Below are 24,373 nucleotides of genomic sequence, written 5' to 3'. Positions count from 1 at the left end.
AAAAAAAAAAAAAAAAAAAAAAGCCAACAGAGAACTGCTCCATGGCTTTACATCTAGTGCAAACAGCAGTATTTGAAATTTCAGTGTGTCTGACCAACTTTTCAGTCCTGATTGCTGTTTACTTTGTCCTCAAAACCACTAACGTATTGATCTCCCTGTAGAGACTGCAGCTTCTAAAAATATTTGAGCCTCCTGGAGAACAGAAGGACTATCTTTATAGTCTAGAAACTTGCTACAAACTAGAAGCTCTAAACCATTTACTCTGGACAAGATCCTATGTTAAAAAAAAAACAAACAAAAAAATCCCATTTTTTTCATGATAAAATAAAATTTGGAAATTTGTTCTGTGAGCTCTAATCTGTGGCTTTACAGATTTGTGCTTCTGCCTCTCCTGTTGGGCTCTTTTCTTGGCAAATCCACGCAGCCCTTCCTTCGCAAGCCTGTTAATCAGGCAGGCGCACAACCCAGACAGCTCCCCAGCCCCTTTGCACCGGCTGCTGCGTATGCAGACACACACACACACACACACACACACACACACACACACACACACACACACACACACACACACACAGCCTCAGCAAGGAAGCAGGAACAGCAGCAAAGCGGAAATCTCACCAATAGCTGGAAAAAAAAGTGATAAATTGTATTATACTGTTAATGTAATGTAAGTGTTAAATTGTTTCAAAAGTAAAGTCTTCCAAATTACTTCTAACTGGATCACAAGTAGACCATTTTACTGCTTATATCATGCTTTTCTATTTAGGGAATGCTATTTAATCAAGCCTATAATTTCTCCATTTTATAATTTTCTTGATTTGCTCTACTTGAATATTGAAGCTGAAAGGCTGTACTTTTTTCATTGACATCTTAAAAAAATTCAAAGGGGGAAGGGGAGGCTCAGAATCTACCTCGCATCCTCTAAAGGGGGGCAAAATCATAAATTGGAGCTGCAGCCTTGACTGCCACAGCAAAAGGGCAGCCCTTGCAGGGAGGAAGGGCCGCTGACCCCTTGGGACCTCCAAGGCCTTTTTCTTCAATAGTTCTCACCTCGACAGCTCTACTTGATGAACTGCCTGCTCTGTGCAAGTGAGATTGCTTTTGTCAACAGTTCGCATGCAATAAACTATTCCAGACTGAAAGAGCAAATTACAGATGAGCAAAAGTAGTTTCACAAAATCTCAAAACCAGAGGCTGAAAGGATTTCAGAGCTGAAAGGATTTCAGATGTAAACACACATATATAAAACATACACCCAACAAAGAACAGAATTTTTGTCCCTTTCCTTCACAGTGTACTTTTACCAGTCTTGTATCATCACAAAAAGTTTAGGACGAATATCACACATAGCCTGGAAAATTTCTTTAACAGACTTACTGCTTAACAGAACCATTGAGAGCTGCTAAATCTCATAAAAGCTCTTCAGATTGACCCAGCCAGGTCAAAAGAATCCTGTTTCACCTTGAAACATTATTCCATTCACAAATGTAGCTTCCATTTCTATTTCTTTTTAGCCTGCTGATAACAAAGAACGTCTAACGAAACACTTTTCAAAAATTCAATTATAGTTTTGCCTACTTAAAGTACCTCTTTTCAGATTCTTCATTTATTCTAGCTCTCAATGTACAGGACATTCCCAACACTGAAGATCACGTACTGAACTTCTCCTTCCAGTATATTAAGGTTTCACCTTAAACATTCTGTGCATTTACACCATGTTATATGGGGCTATTCATGGCCTCATTAGCAATGGGGAGTCAGTGACGATATAAGCATATCAACACACAGTAAAATCATAAGAGCCTGTCAAGATGCAAGCTGTATCGGTGGCCACATAAACATCCCATACTCCATTTAGAACAGGGCTGCATATTAAAATGGATTCAAACTTGTTTTGGAGGAAGGAAACAAAAACTCCAGACTACAGGCAAGTCACAGGGTGACCCTCTCCTCTTGGGACTTAGGCAACCCCCATTCCTCTTTCACACTTGGTCAAGGACAGCAAGCGTTGACAAAACAAAACAACCCACAAACAAACAAACCACACACAAAACCACACACTCAACAATGGTAACAAAAACTCTCAGAAATGCTTCTGCAGCCAGCTCTCTCATGGCACAACAAATCAACCATGTTATCTCCAAAGTCTCCCAGGAAATCTCAGGTGCCTCATTAAATAGAGCACGTTCTGTGAGGTTGGTGGAAATCATAGTGTAATGCAACCCTTGTGCACAGTATTTTATTCCAAATATTTTACTTTCCTGTCACTATTCAAAGAAGAATCTTTCTTCTATAAAAATAAGGATTCTTTTTAAATCCAAGTTCTACAGGAAGATTTTAATACGTTAGCATTGCTGCTAAAATGAGATACTGCTATGAAAGCCCCAACAGCTACAGTAGTTCTACATTCTAATGTATCCAAACTTTTCCCTAAGTACCAATTTACCTCCCCACTCCAAGCACATTCACAAAGCAATTGCAAAGGGCAAGTTGCCTGTGACACACATTTATGCAAAGTTATTCACAGAAAACTCGGTGGTATAATAGCAGTGGAGAACATTGACAAAAGAAAAATCCCAATCCTCACACAACAAAAATTCTTATTGTACTTAAAATGTGATTTGTGCTATTGCTTATGGGAAAGTATTAGCACTGGCAGGAGAGGTTTTAAGAGGCAGTACGTAAACATATTGAAAGATTTCCTTTCTCAACCTCATAGTACAGGCCTCTTCTTATAACCTGTCAAAATTAGCTAAGAAAAAATCTTTCTTATCCCACACCATATCAAAATAGTAATTATAATGAGTAATACTATTCCTGAGAGAAATTTCATTAGCAAAATCTCAAAGATTAAATGGTATGCTGTTTAATGGAAATACAAGTTTCCACCTCTTTTACAAAAGATAGAAAAAAAAAATAATCAATGACCAGCACTGATAACAGGTTCTATTTTTATAAAATCCTGAAATTATTGCTAGGGTGAAGTAGATGTAATTCTATTACGTCTTCAGATCATTTTTATATACACACAAAATAACTTTGTCTTCTGAAAGCAAGTGTTAACTGGAATTATTCTCTGCATACTTCTAAATCTCTTCAACCTTTCATACATGAGACAGACGCCTTGCAAACTTTGGGAACTGAAATTTTAAACGTATTTTTGTAAGACTAGTCCATATATCCTCATGTATGAAGTCTTCAACGTGCACAGAAAGTCAATATCCTGCATCAGGATGGCACCCTGAAAAACAGGATGGATTGTTTGTGATTTTCCAGTGTTGCTACAAGGGGTTTATGGTCCAGACCTGGTAACTACAGTTGGCTTAAAACACCATCAAGAAAAGGGACAATTAGGGGTGTGGGGGCATAGGCAGAGGAAGAATTTCTCTTAGATGCGCCATAAAATTACCTCCAGTAAAATTATATGGACAAAGTACACCATACAATTGGATCAGGTTCTCCATCCCCATGTACTTCCCACAATGCTCCAAGTGACATCCAAGCAGGTTCACTTGGAGACCTGCCTTCAGAGAACCTACACTGGAATATGTGCCAAGGACTAACCACAGCCACTTCAGATGTTCACTCATGACGTTGAGATGGGAGCACTGGGGAAGTAAGAAATGAGAAAAGAAAACAGGATGCCACAACCATCTATCAGTGTGATATCAGGAGTATTTAGACATCTTTCCAGATGAAGCTTAACTGTAAGGAGCTCCCAGGTTGTTGTAGTATGTGTATTTTTTATCATATAAAATGTTACTAATCCAGTTCTTGGCTTATATCTCTCTTCTTTACTGAGTCACATTCCACAATGTCCCTTCAACTCCAGCTGAACTCCCCCTGGAAGGATCTCCACGCTCTTACATCCAAACAGAGAAGGGCTGCCTGCCTCATTGTAATGCCAGCAAAAAGACACTCGGCACAAACATTGTGGGTGATCGATTCTGAAGACCAAGACAATTTTACAGTATTGAAGGAATAAAGGCTCCATATCCTAAGGCTTTGAGGTGCTCTTTCTAGCAGTGAAAGCTACTACCCTACGCATTCATGAGCTCATGCTAGTCATCTGATGTGATGTAACCAGCTCCTCCGGCTGGTAGTTTGCTCCACCTATATATAAGCAGCTGGAGCTGAGCATGTTTGGCCTTGGAAGTCCTGCATAAGAACTTAACAAAGGCCGCATGTTGAGATGCAGCTTTCTCACAGACAAGGAAGAATTAATTATGCCCACTGTCAGAGACAGGTCTGTCATCGGACAGACAGGCTTTAAAGATCAGAGGTTGAAGCCTGCCGGGGGATGTGGCAGTTGGCCATTACGTGTCTCAAACCATGGAATGAACCTTGGTGTGCAGGAGAAAAGCTAACTAGGAAATGCAGACAGTTTCTGCAAGTTGGTTCTTTGAAATCTGAAGTCTCTGAGTAACAAAACTAGGCACAGTAGCTCTGCGTCAATGTCCAGGGCAGCACGAGGCAAACCAGGGGCAATGCTGTCCTGTGGGCTGCACCAACACGTGGCAACCCAAGTGCATGCACTGCCTCAGGAGAGTGTTTCCCAATGGATCTGATACAGAAAAATCCAGATATTCAAACACACACATGCATGCAGTTCCTTTTCTCTGACTTCTTGATTCAAAACACAGCTTTCTAAATACCTATTGTGGATCATCAACAAGTAACAGTTGCTTCAAGTCCCGTAACTAAAATGTTTCAGATGAGGGTAAACAAACCAGAAAATCAAGTTTTATTTTGATCTTAAAAAAGAAAAACTTTTTTTTCCACAAATTGTTCAAAACATAGTTGTGTGTCATATTCTAAATCTGTGCATGGTATACTCTCTATTGTGACTTCAAATATCAACTTCTCAGAAGTTTGGATACGTGTTTGGAATCTTTCTGCTGACAAAACACATAGGGCAATGGGAAAAAACTAATGTTTATTTATCATCACCTGCTCTCATGGACCAAAAATATCCTGCATGTCCTTCTGCCATCCACAAAGTGGCAGAATTGGTCAGTTGTGCATTAATGCAGTATGGAGAAAGGAGGGAAAAAGTCTCTCTCCTAAAAGTAGTCTACTAATGTCTACTAATTCATGACCTGGGATATAAAGTTACAGTACTTAATGAGGAGATGCACTGTCAAAATAAAATTTTAAAAATCTTGTTTATAATAAAAGTGAAAGTGTGATGTTTTGCCCACTCACTGGAGACAAAACTTCGTGTTTTAAAGGCAAAGCTCAAGCTGCAGTTCATTAGCAGCAGATGAAACCAACAACACTTGAAGCAACACTGTAACTCTGAACTGCATGCTTTTATGTTGAGAAAAACAAGTTAAATGCCACAGCACACAAGTTGATGCATTAAAAATTAAATTGCTATCAGAGCATCTTGTGATTGAAACACAAAGCACTTGCACAGTAAGCACTCAGCTCTGTCTTTACACTATGATTCTGGTCCTTGTCTTTATGCTAAGCCACAAAGTAAGTAACCTTTACCTCTTGCAACATCAAATCAGGGAATTCCAGGTAGTTCAGGCAGGATAGCCAGTCTCTGATTACTAAACGCATTTTTCATCCATATAGAAGGATAAGGTTTTAAAAATACTTTAGCCATATTTATCTATACTTTTAATATTTATATCTTCAGAATACATACAGATTTTCTCTCCATTTTCTTCTGCTTTGTAGCAAACTATTAAATTTGTCACTCATCTCCCCTCTTTTTTTTTTTTTTTTTTTTTAAATAAGTTAGTTTGTCATTTTATCCTTTCTGAAATACTTGGTTCTGTGCAAGTCATTTGCCCCACTAGCAGAGGTTCAAATCTTAAAACATCATGAAGTTTAATACTTCTTGCATGTCACAAGCAGTAAAGCCACATAAGTTATCTACCTCCCAAAAGGTTTTCAATACTTATTTTAATAAGAAAAGCTAATTATGCTGATTCCAGAGTGAAACTAGACTAACATAAGTGCTTGTTAGTAAGTTTAAATAAACTGACGTTTGTAGTACATATGAAAACATGGTAATTTTGTAATGTAGGAATATTTATACACATATGTAGACGACAAAGAAACTAGTCTCTCATTTAGTATCCTAGCAAGTCCGCACACTTATTTGTATTCTGCACAGAATTACACTTTACACCCTTTATTCTGCACTGTAAAACCACGATGAGCAACCCCTCAAGCACCATCCTGCATTTGCTTGGCCCCTACCCTCTTCCTTCCTCTTCCTCCCCACAGCCAGGGAGCAATGGCCAAGCTCTGCATTACACTGCTTTAATACCTCAAAATCGCACTGGTAACTAGAACATGGAGCAGCTGCAAAACCCACACAAACGCGACAGGAACAAAAGGGTAGAAAACTTGCAAAACTAGCTTGCTTTGTACTGTGCTCCTGACATCTGCCAGTGATTTCAACTAACAGATTTGTTATGCACCACAACTTCAACAAACACCAGTTCAAAAGATTCATTTCAAATCACTGAACATACTGCTACAGAACACCGTCCATATCTATGAATCCATTAAATTGTCAGATTCTTATTTACACTTTATTGATACTTGTTTCTGGATTCTACAGAAGGCAGCCTCTTCAGAGACTCTTGGTGTTTACTGTTAAAGAAATATGTTTTACTCAGAAGCTCTAAGTTACCTAATCAAGACATTTTCCACTACTATGAACAAAATCTGCAATGCATAGCACATGTATAGAATTAATTTAAAAGGAAAAGTAAGCATCTTTCTCACTTTTTTCCTCGGCCTTTAAAAATCAAGAGCAGAAAAGCAAGAATTCACAACACTTTCTAGTCATACATTACAGAGGTTACACTCCAAATTAACAAATGGGTAATTTCACACAAATTCAGTTTTGAAATGAGGACCCAAATGCTTAACATGACACATATTTTAAGAAGTTTTATCCATTTTTGATTCCTTACGTGAGACAAGCTCAAAGCAAGCCTAAGAAAACTAGCTGAAATACATTACCAACAGGTAAACCACATCAATTCAGGAAACTGTTGGCTGTTGAGCACTGGGTAGTTACTCCTGCACATGGCTAAAATCAGGGATTGGCTAAAATTACACCCCCACTCCCCAGCCAGACTTTAAAAAAATGCGTAAAAGATAAATTTCTGAATTAAATATTTTATCTGGACAGCATGAATTGCTTCAATTAGCACTGTATACCCCAAACAACTTGTTATGGCTTGGTTCTAATTCTTACACTTTGGCTCTGAAACTGAAAAACAAGAATGGAAGAATATTTGGCCTATATGTTAAACTGAACTGTTACTAAACAGGACACAAATACTGTTCCTGCAACCTCCATGAACTTAATTCCAAATGTTCCCAGTCAGGTATACAATTTTAAAACTTACCATCTATAGATTCCTGGAGCAAATACTGAAATAACTGGAGAGGTCCTACAATCATACAGTAACATTTGGCTCTGTTCTCCCTCCAAGGACTTTTTTTTTTCTCCAGTTTGTTAATTTATTCTTTTACCAAAACCAGTTTCCAAGATACTGAAGTTGCTTTCAAAGTACAAGCTTGCAAATTAAAGTATCATTAGAGAACAGATGACTACAAAGCTCAATTTTAGTATTTAATATTTTAATAATTCATGTTAAGAGAAGTTATACTTATAAGCAAATCCTAATCCCTCAGCATAAATTATTTAAAAGACTTAATTAATTAGGTATCTAACAACTAGGCACTTGTGAATTGAGAGACTCAGTTTTATTCATGACTACTCGTTGCAAGAAACTTAGTAGTTAAAACATGACATAAATCTGACCCAACCAAAACTCATCTACGTCACACTTACTAGAAACAATCATAGCAGTAAGAGCTCTTAGTTATTAAAATCAGCAATTTAGAATTACTCACCAATGATATATATATTTATTAATTCTGTGAAGCATTGTATCAAAACAATCCCCTCACAGCTAGATTGCATGCTTGAGCATTTTAAGAATGTAGACAAAAGAAAACAGACTATGGCAAAATGCAGGTACCACTTATACAGCATGAGTTAACAAATGGCTACCCCTGGGTATGACTTGGGCCTCTGAAATATCCTGACTACTATGAGGAGCTATTATAATGGCTACTTTAACATTAAAATACAACTCATTGCTGCTTGTATAGACTTTGTCTATATAAACAATCCCTATGGCATACAGCACCAAAACAACACAGAAACTCTGCTTTCACTGCTCTTGATGGTCACAGTGTTCTCACTGTGTATTTTAGCAGGGCACATTCTGCCTACAATATCTAAACTCTGTCCAGAATTTACCAACTACTCTGACCACTGCCAGTGCCATCAGTGACCCAAGGGCCTTTCCCACCTCCCTCTCGCTGACCAGTGCACATGCAGTTCAACTCCTTGACACTGGTTTTGCCAGTGAAAGCACCATATTTACAGAAAAAAACATGGTCCAGAATTTCCTCTGTTTAAACAGAGACATCCACATGCCTCACACTGCTATCCAACTTCAACAGCTTTACACAATCAAAACCACTTCCTTAGGTACCCATTTCGAAGTGTAGTAGGAGTTTAAGATGATGGTTATATGCCCATATTGAAGAGTAATTTCAGGCTGCAAATCCACATTTTTACATCAGCATTTATCTAGGTGCTAGAGGTAACAGTCCAGACACCCAAGAAAGAGGAGGAAGTGGGTAAAATTTTTCTGGTTTTACCACTGCTTTCTCTCAATAGTTGGGCAATCCTCCTAAAACTACATGTTGCAAATTCTAGTTTTTCACTCCTTAGCTCTTCTTTTATACTGTATCAAGGAACTTTCATGGGGCTGAACATTTTGCTCTGTATGCAAAGCTCTCTGTTTTGTGCATAAAAGTTCATGCACAGTGATCCAAAAGGGACTTAGTCATCACTTAGCCCTCCACCTCCTCCAAAACCAATAACCTGCATGTAGGTCATGGTGACAAATTTGCCTTTAACCTGCCTTTGAAACCAAAAGGCTATTCTAAAACTACCAGACAGTATGTTCCAGCTCTTTTTTTTTTTTTTTTTTTTTTTTTTAACCTCTGCAACATTGTATTTTGGGGGTTTCAGATCTCTCTTGTTGCCTAATACTCAAAGCCTGTTAATCTCCAGCCCTATCCAGCAGAGGAACAGATGCCAGATCATGCTGGGTTCTTCCTCGTATTCCCCGAACTCCCCGGGCAGTCTGTCTCACCTTCTGAAACACACAGCTCAATACTGAACCTAGCATTCACTCCTGTTGAGACCTTAGCCATTCTGCTGGAAGGGCTACTTTCCAGAAATTTGCAAAAGAAAAGTCACAAATATAACCCACTAAGTGTCTAGATTCTTCTCTTTTCCAACAATCACCAACTCTGAAACCTGTGTTCATTTAACAGATCCCTCATAGACTTTTCTGCAGAACATGAGATGCAAAAAAGCCACTACACATGCAGCTAACTATTCTTGTCTATGCTTTCGTCCACTGAATCTCATTCCTCCCTCACAGTCACATTCACAACTTGAGATCACTCAAAACTCTAATCCTGCTCTCTAACAAGTGTGGTCTGAGTTCAAATAATTACAATACTGCAATGTTATTACATATTACACATTATATTCAACTTCTGCTAGCCACAAGAGTTCTCACAATGCAGAATTCAAATAGATTTTTAAAGTAAGGGAGTTGAACCTCTGGTCGAAAAATGTTATTTGTTCTCCTGCTGTCTTGTGAATGTATACAAATACTCATGTGTGTTCCAAAATGAATTCTGAAGGTCAGTGAAGCCATAATAATCAACCTAATAGTGAGGTCATTAAGTTCAGGTCATTGATGTCTCTGCACTCAAGCAATCCGGAATCCTATCAGTCTCCAATTGAAACTCATTTGAAACCCACTTTCAAGTAAGTTATTTATTAGAAGGCATTAATAAAGATGATTTTATATCTGCACATAGTAATGGACAAAGCAGTAACACATCAATTCCTACCGTTCTCGGTTAAACTTGAGTGAATGAAGTATAGCAGGTCTCTTCTGACGCAAGTTCCATAAGTGTAAGGTATCATCAGCCAAGGCACTCACGAGAGCTCCCTATTGAAAATAAAAGTTTTAGTCAATTTATTTTCATAGCCCTCAGATCACATATAATAGGAATTACCTATATACCAACAATCACGTCAATCAGCACAGTCCCATTTGTTCAGTGCTATATTGACAGCTGACAGGGGAAAAGATGGGGAGACAGGAAGCTTGTTACCACGTGCACCCAAGATTTCCCTTTTGCACACACATGTGTAATGATACCATGCAAGCAACTCACCTATATACTGACAAAGTTAGTGAGGTTCAACATCACCATCAAATCAGGGTTATGAGCCCCTCTAAAACCTGACCCTGGACAGCACTACCATCAGTCACAGTGAAGAGACAGCTCTGAAATGTCAGGCCTCCAGAAAGTCACACTTGAGATTACAGAGGCATCAGACTAAGGAGCTCTGTGCTCTCTTCTACTGCCCAGCAGAAGCCCTACTACGCCTGCTGCCTCCACTGAGCTCACATTCAGAACAACTACAAAAACTTAGCATCCACTGAAATTGCTATCACTGTTAGAAGTAGTATTAACTTACTACTTCCAGGGCTACTTGCAATGTTTAAAGACATCAATAAACGTTCCTTGAAGCAAAAAAGAAAAACAGTTCTTGCTTATAGCTACAGAATACTCGAGAGTCAAAGCTCAATATTTTGTATTTTTTTTAAATAACTTGCTTAAAACTGTTATTACTGCTTTCCTCTCATGATAAAAGTCCATTTTCTTACCTGTATTTTGATGTTCCCTTAATGAGAAATTGAGGAAAACAGCTGAATATGTTGTCTGAATTACAGAATATGCACACCCACTATTTCACCTACCTCATTAATCAGGAACTGAAGCTGGATGACTGCTGCTCCACTGTCATGCTGGCAGTAGCATTCAACTCCTGGCCGACCAAAGCTGAATTCGGTACCATTAAGGAACATTTCTTATGTATATTGCAGAAAAATAAAACATTAGAGATATTACTAACACCAGGCTCAAACAGTTTAAAATCCCACTTTTGTCTTGCATACTCAAAAATTTAAATATATAAAACTAAACGATCATAAACAAAAGAATTCCATAATCAACATTACAAAGGAACACAGAAGAAATGTATCAGCAATTTTATTTAGCCCCCTGCAAAAAAGAAAATGACTTCATAATTTAGCACAGTTATCCAAAGGATTCTTATTCAATGACAGTGAATGGCGGACAATACAGTAATTATTTTAGTAATGTTAAATGCCAGGATTGGTATAAAAGAAAGTTAATCTAAATAAACATCATAATCAAATGATAAATATTTGAAAGGCTAAAGGAGCTTTCTTGCCTTTTTCTATTTGAACACTACTTAGAGATAAAAGAAGAGCTGAATAATGCAAGGCATGGTAAAAAAGAAAAAAAAAAATGCTATGACAGAGATAAAAAGATCAGTAGCCAAAATACGGAGGAGTCGGTGGCAAATTATGTGTAATGTAAGTTTCCAAGATCTCTGTTCCAAGACTTCCTGGATTCATACCAACGATGAGATAACAAAAGCTTGCTCATTTTCCCGCCCACACTTAAATGAGTCCTCTAGTCCCAGAACGAATACTAAAATAGAGCAGGAAACACCGCAGATTCTGTCTGCTCGCCATACTTTATTAATTTATTAGTCTCAAGGATTCTGTTTTTTAAGTATGGTTATCCTGTTTTTCTTCTGATATGAAATTAAGAAAATTTCCCAGGAGCAGAAAAAACAGGAGACAGGAAAAAAAATTATGCAACAAGTATAAATGAATTATACCAGTCAGTATTTCATCATTATAGTATGAGGTGCATTTCTGAAGTATAATTTGCCAGAGAGCTAAAATCTTTTGTTTTAAACAGATAACTCAGTTTTTGGAGGAATGAAAACCTTCCAAATATCCATGCAAAGCAGCAAAAACAAATATGATGTGCAATTTGTTCCCTCAATATGTACTAGAAAGTTGTGAAACAGCAGAAATTACACTTTTTTTGGCAACTTCCATTTTGTTGAGGAATTGCTGACCAAAACCAAAGTGGATACAATATCCTCTAAAAAATAAGTACTTTAAGTACTTTTTTTTTTAAGTACTCACACTACTTTAGACCATTAGGTGTCTTGCAAAATAAAACTGGAACACACCTCCTGCTCAACCTCTAAACTAGTGAGGTGAAACCCAAGTAGAAGTACTGTGTGAACTCTGCGTCTTAGAAGGCTGCTCTACTGAAGAACACATTACTTCAACTTTTAAATTTCAACTACTTTACTCCCCTAAACTAATGAATCTAAGTGATGAGAGATGTACTAAACAGACGCTGAATACATCTAGCATTCATCACAATACAAGCTTTCTTCTCTGTACAGAATTAGTAATTTAATTTTGTTCTGGCCTGTAAGGGTTTAGAGAGCCAGCTTGCCTCACCTGCCTTTTTTCTTTTTCTTTTATTTTTTTTCCCCCTTCTTCTCTTTAATTCTTTTCTTATCAACCTGGTTCCTGTACAAAGAAATCATCTGTGTTTCCCTATCAGCAGATAATCCTGGAAAAAAAGTAAAAAACAAACTGAAAGATTTTTTTTTTCCCCATAATGATCCCTTCCTACACAAACTCTATATTTACTGTAAAAGCTTGACTTTTACATCAAATATGGACTGATTGCACAAATTACCAGGTAGGAAAAAAATTCCCCACAAGCAACAACAGAAATTTCAAAGTCAATTTGCTTCAGCCTTGTTCGTGCTTCTGCATTCACTCAAGTTAATTCTTACATGCAGAAATGGACATACAGTATTTCTGAATGTGAAAAAAACAGATGTTTACTGTAATTGAGTTTTAAAGCTCATCAATTAATTGACAAATAGATTTTTTTTTAAAAAGAACAGAATATACAGTTTTATATAGCATGACAATTTCCCAAATATCCTGGATATCAGCTTCCAGTTTAAGTATGTAATCCTTGCTAACCCTCTCCACCCACGGTTTATTTGGGATAGAAGAGATTTTATTAAAACTTTGCTTCAAAACAAGAGGAGTTTGACCTGAAAAATTAGAGAAATCTACAATTCCTTCCACTTACTCCAACCATCACAAAATTCCATGCCTAAAATGTTCTAAAGTACTTCGGATGCAAACACATTTGGAAGAGCTTTTATAACTAGTCAATATCTGCTTCAATATTATAAATACTTCAACTTGAAAAAAAAAAAATCCTTTGAAATTTTCCAGGAAATCTCCATATGTTAGCCCTCTTCTGTAATCAATAAATATGTTGTATTAGGACTAAGTCTACATAAGAAGGAAAAAAAAAGAATTCTTGCAGCAAGTTGCACCTAGGTCTGCTGCTCCAGCTTCAGTAGGGCTTTGCTTTTTCACCTTGCAGCTCGATGACGCTTCCCATCTCACATCAGCATCATTCTCCTCACCAGAGGTGCGCTTTCCCAAAGCCGTGCCAAGCCTCCCAGTTTTGTGGGAAACCTTTGCTGAGAAAGCATCACTTAAACCTGGACTGGTGAAGAGTGACAACATGTGTCCTCCTCAGGACCCTCCACACGTTACGTGTTCCTGTGGGGAACTGTGCGGAACGCGGCTTGTCCTGGGCCTCTTCACTCATGTGAAGGTACTTTCGTGTGTGCTCGAGACAAGGGAGCTCCCCGTGCTGAGCAGGGATCATCCATCTCCCACAAAACCGGGCCCCAACGAGCCAGAATCGTAACGAGTGGTGACAAGGCAGGCGAAGCACTGGCATTTTGGAGACGGAATGAATTCTCTGCCTAAGACCGAGGGCTGCTCTAGAGGAAACAGTCTGCTCACGCCACAGTTTTAACCCAACTCTCCTCCTTCTTCTGTTGAACATTTCTTCCTAATATCGTCTCCTTGTCCCTCATTCCAAATACGAACAAATAGGTTAAATTATCAGCTCCTCAGCAGCAGCTGTGAATCTTTCTTCTGCATTTCCCAATGCCATTAGGAAACTAACTCTGGCAAAGAGTGGCCTTCCTTTGTTTCCAGTACATGTTTTTAAGAAAAATCAGGTAAGGGAGAAAAGCCTTGGCAAGAGTAAGTCCAGATAACATACTCGTATACTACTGCTCATTTTTGTAATGCTAGAAGTGCAAGTCATACAAAAAAAGAGCTGACAGACCAGGAATTTGTTCTGGACTAATCTCAAAGTTAAGCTTGCACTTTTTTTCAGGCAAAAGTGTTGCGTTTCCATCTCTGATACTTGAGTTATCTTGTCAAACAAATGCTTTTCCAAATTATAGTTCTTGATAGCCTCTCTGCACAGGCACAACTCAAGTGCACATCTTCACTGAAAAGTTACATTTTGAAGACAAGCATTAATTCTGGAGTATGTATGAAAATCTTAAAAAGGCAGTCCATTTTAAAAGTTAAACTTATTGTAGGTAAAGCTAAGGAATATGAGCGTTGCTCTTAACCTGCAGTTGACCAATATGAGACAGGGCACAGTTGCAAAAACTGCAGCTACCACCAGTTTAATTCTTACTGTGGATCAGTCATGACCATGAGACACATTGATCAAATAATGACCTTTCAAACTACACCTCCAAATATCTGCATCTTCCTGTTACCACTCTGTAATGAAGAGCTTTGATAGGATAACACAATACAGACCATCGTCCTATATCAGATAGGCCACTGTTAGGATGGCTTCAAATTTTCAAGACAAATAAAACTGTAGCAGTTTTTTGAACCCGTTACTTGTACTTTTCAAAACTGTAGGTGTAACATCTTGCATGTAGAGAAACAGATCTTAGAAAGGGTTAATAGTTACGGAGCAGTGCCCTCGCTGACCTGAAACACGTACAAACCACAAGGGCAGTCACACTGCACAGCACTCGTACGGATGCTCGGCCGAAGCATCTGGCTCTTTGATTGCATTTGCATGTTTTACTATAGTCATTGCTATGTAACTATGATCCACTTCACTTAATTAGCCACTGAATTATTATTCTAGGCAGTGAAACTACCATCTATTTTGCATATGGTTTTGGATATGCCTTGACTGTGGACTCAAGAATCATCATAAAATAGAAAAAAAAAATGATGATGGTGAGATTTTTTTCCAGTTGTTTTAGGTATGTAAAAATTAAGTCAGTTTTGTATTACCACTGCCAAAGTCTTGATTAAAAAACAAACTAAATACTTAATTTACACCCAGTTAGAACACTACAAAACATACCTCTAAGTCAGACTAAAGCAGCATCAAAAAGGCTTCAAAAACAGGCAATTTTCTTTTACTTAGCTGTATCTAGAGCAAATCAGTACTATTACATGCACATGCAAAAGCACTATCTCTCATAGACGCATAATTTTTTAAGGATCATCTTATCAGGAGACACAGCCATTTAGGAGAAGAGGTCCATCCAAGAAATTAGGAAGCACTACAGTTAATGCTGTCTACAAAACTTGGATATCAAGTCTTATAGGGTAAAATAAAATTCAGAGAACATTTGGGAAATGTCACCAATCTTGAGATGTCATCATATTATTACTGTTTCTGAACACCTACAGGGCTGTAGGGTTTATTCCTAAAACCATAAGCCTGCATAGCATCCTGCACTGTCTGTACTACTCAGCTAGGCAGGTCTTTACTCCTTCCCACTGCAGAAGTACAAAAACAATATTTGATAACATTTCACATCCACTTTCCTACACGTAAGTGACAACAGGAGAAATGAAAGAAATAGGGCTTCTATTATTTATATAGACAGTATTACAGCTTAAAATGCAAAGGAATAACCAGTATGGCAACCGGCAACTCTTCTAAATGGAAGAGCTCTCTTTCACATTTCTAACAGCAGCACTAAAACTCTCGTGTCCAGAATTACAGCACTTCTCACACACACAGACTTCGTATGCTGCGAGTTCTTCACTTAATAAAGTGGACTCTGAAATAAACTTGCCTTTCTCATCTTTTTGGCTCTAATCTAAATAGTGGAAGAGATGAACAGAATTAGGAAGACTCAGTTAAACGTCATCAAAACTCTCTGCAATGAAATAATCTAGGTCCCCTGTGAAGAGTGTAAGCTATTACATACTAAATTGAGGTTTTTAAAGTGAGGTTCATCCTTACATTATTTGGCATGATGTTCATGCCTTCTTATCTTTTTCCTCAAGGAGAAAACTAAAGGAGTGATTTTCGAGGAGATGATCAGACTCAGCAAAGCTTCACTTCCTTGCTACAAATAATGGGAAACAACCAAAGCACAGTCATACTCTAGTAACAATTTAAAATTTTGCCTGTTTTACAAATTAGCAAAATATACTACAGAAAATCAAATGATTTACAGACAAACTCCATCCTCAATATCACTTTATAAAACTCTCCTTGTTTATAATCCTCAAGAGTATAATTATCTACATACTAGATAAACAGAATTGGGTATTTCTCTTGCAGTTAAATTTTTTCAAACTCTTCTTTTTAGCTTGTATTTTAGCTTAGATTTTTACTCCAATTTTACATAGAGCTTTGTAAGTCCTCAGGAAGGCAGAGGAGAATATAAGCTGGTCTGTAAAAAAAAATGTGGAAGCCAAAGGGTGCAAATGCACTTGCCCGCGGGGGAAGCGGGGCAGAAGGCGATGGTGAAAGGCCACGAAGTGTGCTCAGATTTACGCGCCCAGGAGAGCTTCAGCACTGGCAGCCCAATCCAGAGGCGAGACACCCGCCCCGCGTGGCTCCTGCGCTCCTCGGCCGCGGCTCCGCAGCCGCCTGAGCTAAAGGCAGGAGGCCCCTTGTGGGCCCCACCACGTTCGCGTGACCCCCTCTGCACTGCACGGAGCTTGGAAATGGCAAAAATGGCTCTATCTGCCAGGCTGGGGATGGAAGAGATCTCTGCTCACTGAGTTTGTTGCCATTAATAACCCATGTGAGTTTTACTCAATCCTTACATTACGGACAATTTACTTGTCCGTAACTCCAGGACATTTTTCTTCTTTTTTCCCCTCCCAATTATTATTTCTTCTGTCACATTAATTTAATCCCACTGTGGAATACAGAAAAGTGCCATGAAATAGAAAGATCATAGAGAGAGGCCTTTTTTTTAAACATGCAAAAGAGGCATGACTAGGAGAAAACTCCCTACCTATTAAAGATTTAGCAAGGGAGAACCACTTTCTCACTTTATAAAGCTGATAAATTCCTAAACTTGAGAAAGCAAAAAGGCAGCGGGATGGGAATGGGAGAAGCGCCCGCACAATTCAGACCACGCTCACTCAGGGAACGTGTCTTCCTGAACGGAGAGGCCGGCGCCAGGGCCACCCTGGCCACCAGGAGCCGAGCAGCTTCCTGCTTCGCCTGCAAAGGCGCCGGCATCGGCATCTCGCCCCTCGAGTACAATTACCTTTGAGACCGGCGTTCAGTTCTTCAGGTAGGAAGAGCATCAAATCACCAGGCACAGCTTTTTGTGAAATTCAAGTTACGGTTGCAATGCACTTTTGTTCTGTTTTATTAGTGGGTAAGGAGAATGCGAAAACTAACACTAAAAACGTGGATGAAGGAAGAGAAATGTCAGATGCAGACAGCTGGAATACACTGGATGCAGCTTCTGCACATCAAATAGAGCACTTGCTGAATTAGCTGACATCTAGATACAGTCTGACCTGGTTACTTGGAAACAAAAAAGTCCAAGTTACATATCATATTTGAGAACAAAACCCAGCCTCTCTAAAGAGCAAAGCATGATATTTCCAGGCAGTGAGAAATCTACACCCAGCTTCCTTCCATTAGTCACGAGGAAGGAAACACGAGTGATCTGGCAGAAGAGGAGGAGGAGGAGACTGTTATCGCAGCCCTTGAAGGCCACCAAGAGGTTTTTTCCTCCCTCGAGACAAGGGAAAACAAGAAGATGGAACAGGGGAGAAGGCAGGGAGATAAACTGTAAACGATCATTTCACAACAAAAGATTGGAAAATGCATTATATTTTTCTCATTTACTAGGAGCCTTGAAGTTCTCAAAGATTTTTTTCTTGAGAGAATTTTCAGCAGCATATTTTTATAATTACACTGAAGGGTAATAAGCTGCGTTCAGATAGTTTATGCTCGTTCAGAAAACTATTTGCGATGTGTTATTGTCAACTCATTTGATGCCATCTAAATTCAGCAGCTACTCCTCCTGACACTCATAAACATTCGTGGATTCTCAGAGGAAAAAACAACAAAGTACATTCATATCCTTTGTCCTATTTCCATGGAAGGGGAGGAAGCAACTAACATATACGGTTCTCAAATATCTCCTTAGTGTTAAAATCTCCTCATAGTTTAATGGGTTTCAGCAAACAACTACTACCGTTTTGTTGCAATAACTTTAGAAATGCCACTGTACTAAGGACTACACAAACATTTGGAATCAGAATTCCTTAGCTTCTGCTTCCTGCATAAATGCAGGATATCTTTCTAGGGCATTCACTTTTTCTTTTACTAATTTTTAAAGAAGTGTTCAGCTCTTTTAAATTTCAGAAGCAAAACAATTCAGTTTTCTCTTAAAAAATTAAAAGTGGGAAAATAAAAGGAGATCTGCCTTGAAAAACAACCAAGTACACAGACCTCAATGCTCATCAACTTTTTTTCTCTATACAGGAAGATGTGGCAGCTTTAAAGCAAAAATAACTATCCTGACTTAAATTAGACCTAGCTTTACGCTTCAAAAAACTTTAAACTTTTAAGATCATTAAATTGTGTATAAACTGATTTGCAAAGAATGGCAAGTGATTCCATCTCATTTTTCTACCAAAGATAGTAGGTAGGAGCCAAAATGCTTCATGTTAAACTTCACAGTAACCTATAAAAATAGGTACAACTACAGCGTTCCCCAAGCAGCTATCCAAAGTGCCGTGAGATTTTATACGAAGCTTGTATGTGGTAGACATTTTCTCATAGCTGCCAGTAAGAGGCAATCTCTCTTCAGGAAAACATGTAATTAAGTAGTACAAATGCAAACAAGATTAAAAATCCATGATTTAAAATCAAGCAGGAAACAGAACTTAGTAAGTTTATATATGCATAATTCACAGAGAGCAAACCACGCTGTTAAATGAAGAAGTAAAAACGTTAATTTAGATTAAACAACATAATGTTTTTGAGCAAAACCAACAATGCTACAGGCTTTCCTGGATTTTACTCTTCTTTTCTCAGAAAACATGTCATTCCCTACTTCTCGAACCCAAAAGCTGCACTTCAGCACTAGTGTGAGCAGCACTGGCGATGCAGAAGAGGAGACTGACCCGGAGCTTTTTTGGGTGTGTGGGAGGGAGGCAGGGAAAAGAGCAGAAGGCAGGGGGAAAAGAGAAGGATATTGCTACAAATATATCTGCAAAACAGCTCCTGTGACTATATGAGACTTACTGGAATGTGTTGCAACTGCCAACCTGCTGCAGCTTTTGGAAAGGCCACATATAGAGGAATAGAATCAGGAAATGATTGAATATTTGGAAGACCTTTCTCAAAACCCAGAGGTGAACTTCATACTGTTGCACGCTTCCCAATCCCCTTCATCTTCCATCCATTTATACCAGTTTGATTTTAGTGTCAAATTTTAACGTGCTATTATAAATATCCTACCTGAACTATCCTTTGGTATCACTTGCTGCATCACAACATTAATCATTAATTAGGCTATTTCTCATACATCTATAGTTTCTTGGCCAAGACTAAAAGCCATTCTGCATTCCTAGTACTGAAAAAACAGCTCAGGGAAGAACAGTGTCTCATTTCCACATCCAAATATTTTGGGCAGACACTGCCAACAGCAGCATTAACAAATACGACATGCTAAACTGGATGTTAAGTAAATTTTTACATACCTATTTAGTTTAACTTATGAAAGCATATGGAGAACCATTGATATTATCTAAAGAAGGACAATTTAATGGTTTCCAAGAACTGAGCCAGCCCAAACCCAATCAATTACTGTCTGTCAAAATGGCTTTTTGACTGCATAGCAATTCCTTAGAAGCTCTAGACATCTCTTACTCTCTATTTTGCAGAAGCACAGAATGATTTAAAATACTTTCCTTAACTCTTGCCTGCCAAAGAGGTCTTTTCAGTCATTTGCAAGACACCAAATCAAGATACCAGTGACAGATGACACTTTGCAATCATCAGTCATTCAAGACCCACTTGGTTGACATCCCTTCAGTGCCCTCCCTCCAAATCGTCCGTCTGGTTTCCCTTTCAGTGTCCCATAAGTTCTACTCATCTCATTAATCCCTTAAATGTTTTTTGTCCCAGAACAAGACCCCAAGCACCATTGCAACTTATATAAGTTATGCTCACTCATCTTTCCTCTGACTCTCCCATCACTCTGCTAGTATTTCCCTCTCCTTTCACAGAGGTGGTTGTTCTCGTTTGCAGGTCACCTTTCCTTTTGGCAGAAAGGCCTTATTTTTCAAATTAACTATTAATCCTGTTTAATTCTTCCCTTATCCCAAAGCAGGTTTTGCCCCATCCTTCACCTTTGCTTTAATTTATCACTTTGCAGATATCTGCTTTCACTCGCTTGCCATTTTACTGTTTCTCAGCTGATAAATAAAGCATAAAAAGCAAGTGACTAAAGTACACGGAACTGAAAACACAATCAAGGCAGAATGTTTGTAGCTCCAGCTGTAGAAAAGACCATTAACTTAGTTGGCCTTTAAGGTTAAGGCGTTCACGTGTATGAATTTCTACCCCAGGTTTTGCTTAGGTTCTTCTTTCCATTCTGACATTAGCTCTCCATTTGGATACAATCCTTCCACACTTTGCTTGTGGATAAAGGTCAAATCCACCCTTCTGCTTCCCGCACCATTTTGCGCTATATCACTGATGGAAATGCCTCCTCCTCCCAAATAATCTTTGGAGAAAGTTTCATCATCAGAATCTTCATCAATATTTTAATGCAATTGCAGAATTATTTTGATCTCAGACAAATTTTTAAGGCATTTACTAGTGGAGCTACAAGGTAACATTCGCTGAAGTAATTAGAGAGCTAAAAAAATACAGGTACCAGCATTTCTATCATTCAGACAAAAAGCAAAAAACTACACTCTACAAGCTTAATTACCTAAATTTACCCCTCTACTTATACCAAGATAACAAGATAATCTATTCCTCCAATTTATATTGATAGTGGTTACAAACTGAAACATCTTTCAGGAGCAATGCTGCTGCTTTTTTAAATACTTCCATTTAGTTACTGTGTGTGAATCTCACTTCCAAAAATCACTCAATAAATGGATCTTAGGAGAGGCCCCCCAAAGTCCACCAAAGGCACAAATAGTGATAATAAGCAGATCCATTAGTACACTTCGCTGAAATAACTAAAATACTAGTTATGTACTCTACACCTTTATATCCATACCTCCATTTTATAAAGCTGGGCTAGTGGTGTATATTAGTGTTGCATTAAATGGTATTTTTATGGCTTTTGTTGTCAGGGAGGCAATTTTAAGCAGATTACTACACGGCTGATGTCGTGTCTAGAAGTTGCTTCTGCAATCTTCATTCAAAATCCGCTCAAATGCATTATGATCATTTCCTTTAGAAAGTTCACATAGTGATTCAGTGTCACTAGTAATATTTTTTTGAAGTTAAAGTTTTATTTTAAAAGTCTCAGAGCCAGCTGCTCACTGAAATAACCTAAATTATGTTGCCAGATTTAAAAAAAAAAAAAAATATCTGAAATTCACCAAAGTGAAGCACAGCACTAAAAGCAGTGCACGCCATTCCATTTTTATTCTTCTATTAAAAGCTGTTGCAGATGGTCCCTTTCCCAAGGTACTTAAGAGCATCAGAGGGGTCAGTTTTGGAGCCCTAGGAAGGGCCCTCTCAGCAGCACTATCCTTGCTCCCATGGGGGGTAGGAACACAGCCCTGCTGCTCCCAGCGGGTCACGTTGGGAGCCTCGAGAAACCACCAGCTACTGCCACGACCGAGTACGGGAGAGTCCACGCAGCGCTCTGAGATTTCTAAGCATCCACAGCCCAATTTAAGATCGCAAAAGGACTGAAAAATAACACTGCCAGAAAAGCACAACCCACGGCAGTTTCGCTAAGCAGGTTTCCTGCTGGTTTCCCAGTTGGTATGTGGTGTACCAGAGGAGGCCAGCACGCCTTGCAAACCTGCCTGCTTGAGAGGTGAGCCTTTCTGGTACCTCATAGGATCTGTTCATGTTACAGCCTGGGAACCTTGAGTGCCTGGCAGATTCCAAATACCATCTGATCTGTATGGGACAGTGCTCATTAACCCTAAACCTGCAGGAATGTTTCCGCTACCCGTTTTTCCTCTCCTAGTAACTGAGGCTGAAGACCTATCTCAAAGCAGCTTAACAGCGTGGAAGAAGCTTTGCTGAAATGGCTTCCCAGGAATAGTTAGGAAAATAGGACGATGAAATGGGAGAAATCCAGATTAGACTCATGTTCTATCCAAGAGAGAAAGGTGGTAACATCGTAAAACAGAGGCTGTGCATAAAATGCTTCAATAACAGAAAAAAACTTGGAAAAAAAATGCTACACAGGGCAATTTTACCACAAGATAGAGCCACGTGATATCAAATTTCACAGATGAAATGACTCAGTTTTTGTTTTCTCTAGACAAAACCATGCAGAATAACGAATATTTATCTCCTACATCTCATTTCCTATAAGCAAAGCTGTTCTAGTCCCAAAGAAAGGGAAAATCTCTCTTTCTTCCCATGATGGCAAATAAACTTGAGAAACAGTATTACCTTGCAAACTACAGTTTCAAGCTCTCCAAAGATGCCCTATTCATGCCTTTCCAAAATTTCTCTGTGATCCTGCAGGCCAGATGAAGTTTCTAGAAAAAGATTCTGCAAGAATCAGACAGTCTAAAAAATATAAAATAAAATTTAGCATACAGTTTGACTTTAGATTTAAGAGCAGTTAGGAAAGAGTCACTAGTCCCACCTTCTCCACAAGAAGTTGCAGCTGGTGAAACCAGCGCTGCCAGCAGTGCCTCAGCAGGGAGAAATCCAGGGCCTCGGACAAAGGACAAATATTCTCTGCAGCAGGACTCTTCACCCAAGCTCTCACCAAGAGGTTTTTAAGTAGCAAATACCAACCATTAGACTTAATATGATGTACCCGATTCTAGCCTGGTAAGTTCAGGCCTGTTTTAAATAGGAACAAGATGAATTAACATGGCATTATTCATTGTTTAACAAAAAAAAACAAACAAATGAACAAAAAACACACCACCAAGCAAACAGACAAAACCCCTTTTCTACTAGTTTTGAAAGTTCACAGTTCACTTCTGCAATGCCTTCCATAAAAAAAAAAAAAAAAAAAAAAAAAAGGAAACTGTTGAGGTAACTCTTACGTAACTCTCAGCCAACTCGTTAAAAATTACAACATAAAGAGGTCTTATATGCACTTTGCATGGGGAGGAGTAAAACCATAGAAGCCACAGGTACAACTTGGAGCAGTGAGTATTCAAGTTAATATACTGGACAATCACCTCTGACTCCTAAAATAGTTTTAGGAGGGAAAAAATATATATATATTTATCTCAAGAAACGAGGGGGATAGATTTGTGTTGTTACAGTATGAGCAGAAAGAAACCAAAGAGCGTAAGTAGTATTTTTAGAGGATACAAATCAGATTTTATTGCCTATTTTAAATGCTAGCATAGTAAAAAAGCATCATTTAAACATGAGAAAAAACATGAGCAAACATTCTGAACAAATAGTTTCTGGTAGCTCTATTTAAACTTCAAGCCCTATTTCAAGAAAAGGGTTAGATTTCAACAATTAAGTTTCACCTACACAAAAACGAAGTAAAACCTATATTAACATAAAGCTGTATTTCCCCATACAGAAAGAGAAATTTCTCTGGGCCAGCTGCATGCAGAAGCACTTTATTGCTCTGAAGTGCTACAAGTCTGGAAATGCTTTGGTTGAAGATCAAGTATTCCAACTCCTTTTGCATCCAAGGGCTACTGTTGGGTGTGTTAGCACAGCAGCGTTGAGTCTGATCACTGCAACAAGGCACGGAGGGGAATTGCACTCCGCTCAGCAGCAGGGAGACATGGAGGCCGTTTAAGGTGCCACATTTCAGGAGAGGCAGAGACAAAATTGAGAGGATCCTGAGGAGGACAACAAGAATCTTAATATGCTTGATGTCAGCCCACTTAGGGACGGTGGGAAGAGAGAAGGTATATAATTTGGAGTGACTAACAGGGAGAGTGTGTAATTACTATGTTACAGCATAGTAATTACACCAATTACCATACTGGAACAGGGCTGGAGTCTGGGGAGAGGGAGAGGGAGAGGGAGAGGGAGAGGG

The 24,373-nt window shown here is 38.7% G+C and overlaps 1 protein-coding gene across 3 annotated transcripts in view; it reads right to left on the bottom strand.

Annotated features, from left to right (window-relative positions):
- Nucleotides 1-24,373, bottom strand: part of STXBP5 (syntaxin binding protein 5) — a 97,615-nt gene that overhangs the window by 56,377 nt on the left and 16,865 nt on the right. For all 3 annotated transcript variants that reach the window (XM_026044355.1, XM_026044353.1, XM_026044354.1), the window contains exons 3-4: nucleotides 10,908-10,989; nucleotides 9,988-10,088 (exon numbers count right to left, since the gene is read on the bottom strand). In XM_026044355.1, the coding sequence (XP_025900140.1) occupies nucleotides 9,988-10,088; nucleotides 10,908-10,989 (183 nt within the window). The remainder of the gene's footprint in view (nucleotides 1-9,987; nucleotides 10,089-10,907; nucleotides 10,990-24,373) is intronic.

The sequence above is a fragment of the Nothoprocta perdicaria genome, unplaced genomic scaffold, assembly GCF_003342845.1.
Source record: "Nothoprocta perdicaria isolate Ctin4 unplaced genomic scaffold, notPer1 scaffold_36, whole genome shotgun sequence".
Lineage (NCBI taxonomy): Eukaryota > Metazoa > Chordata > Aves > Tinamiformes > Tinamidae > Nothoprocta > Nothoprocta perdicaria.
Note: the sequence above shows the minus strand (reverse complement) of the source record. Positions and strands in the feature narration are given on the sequence as shown.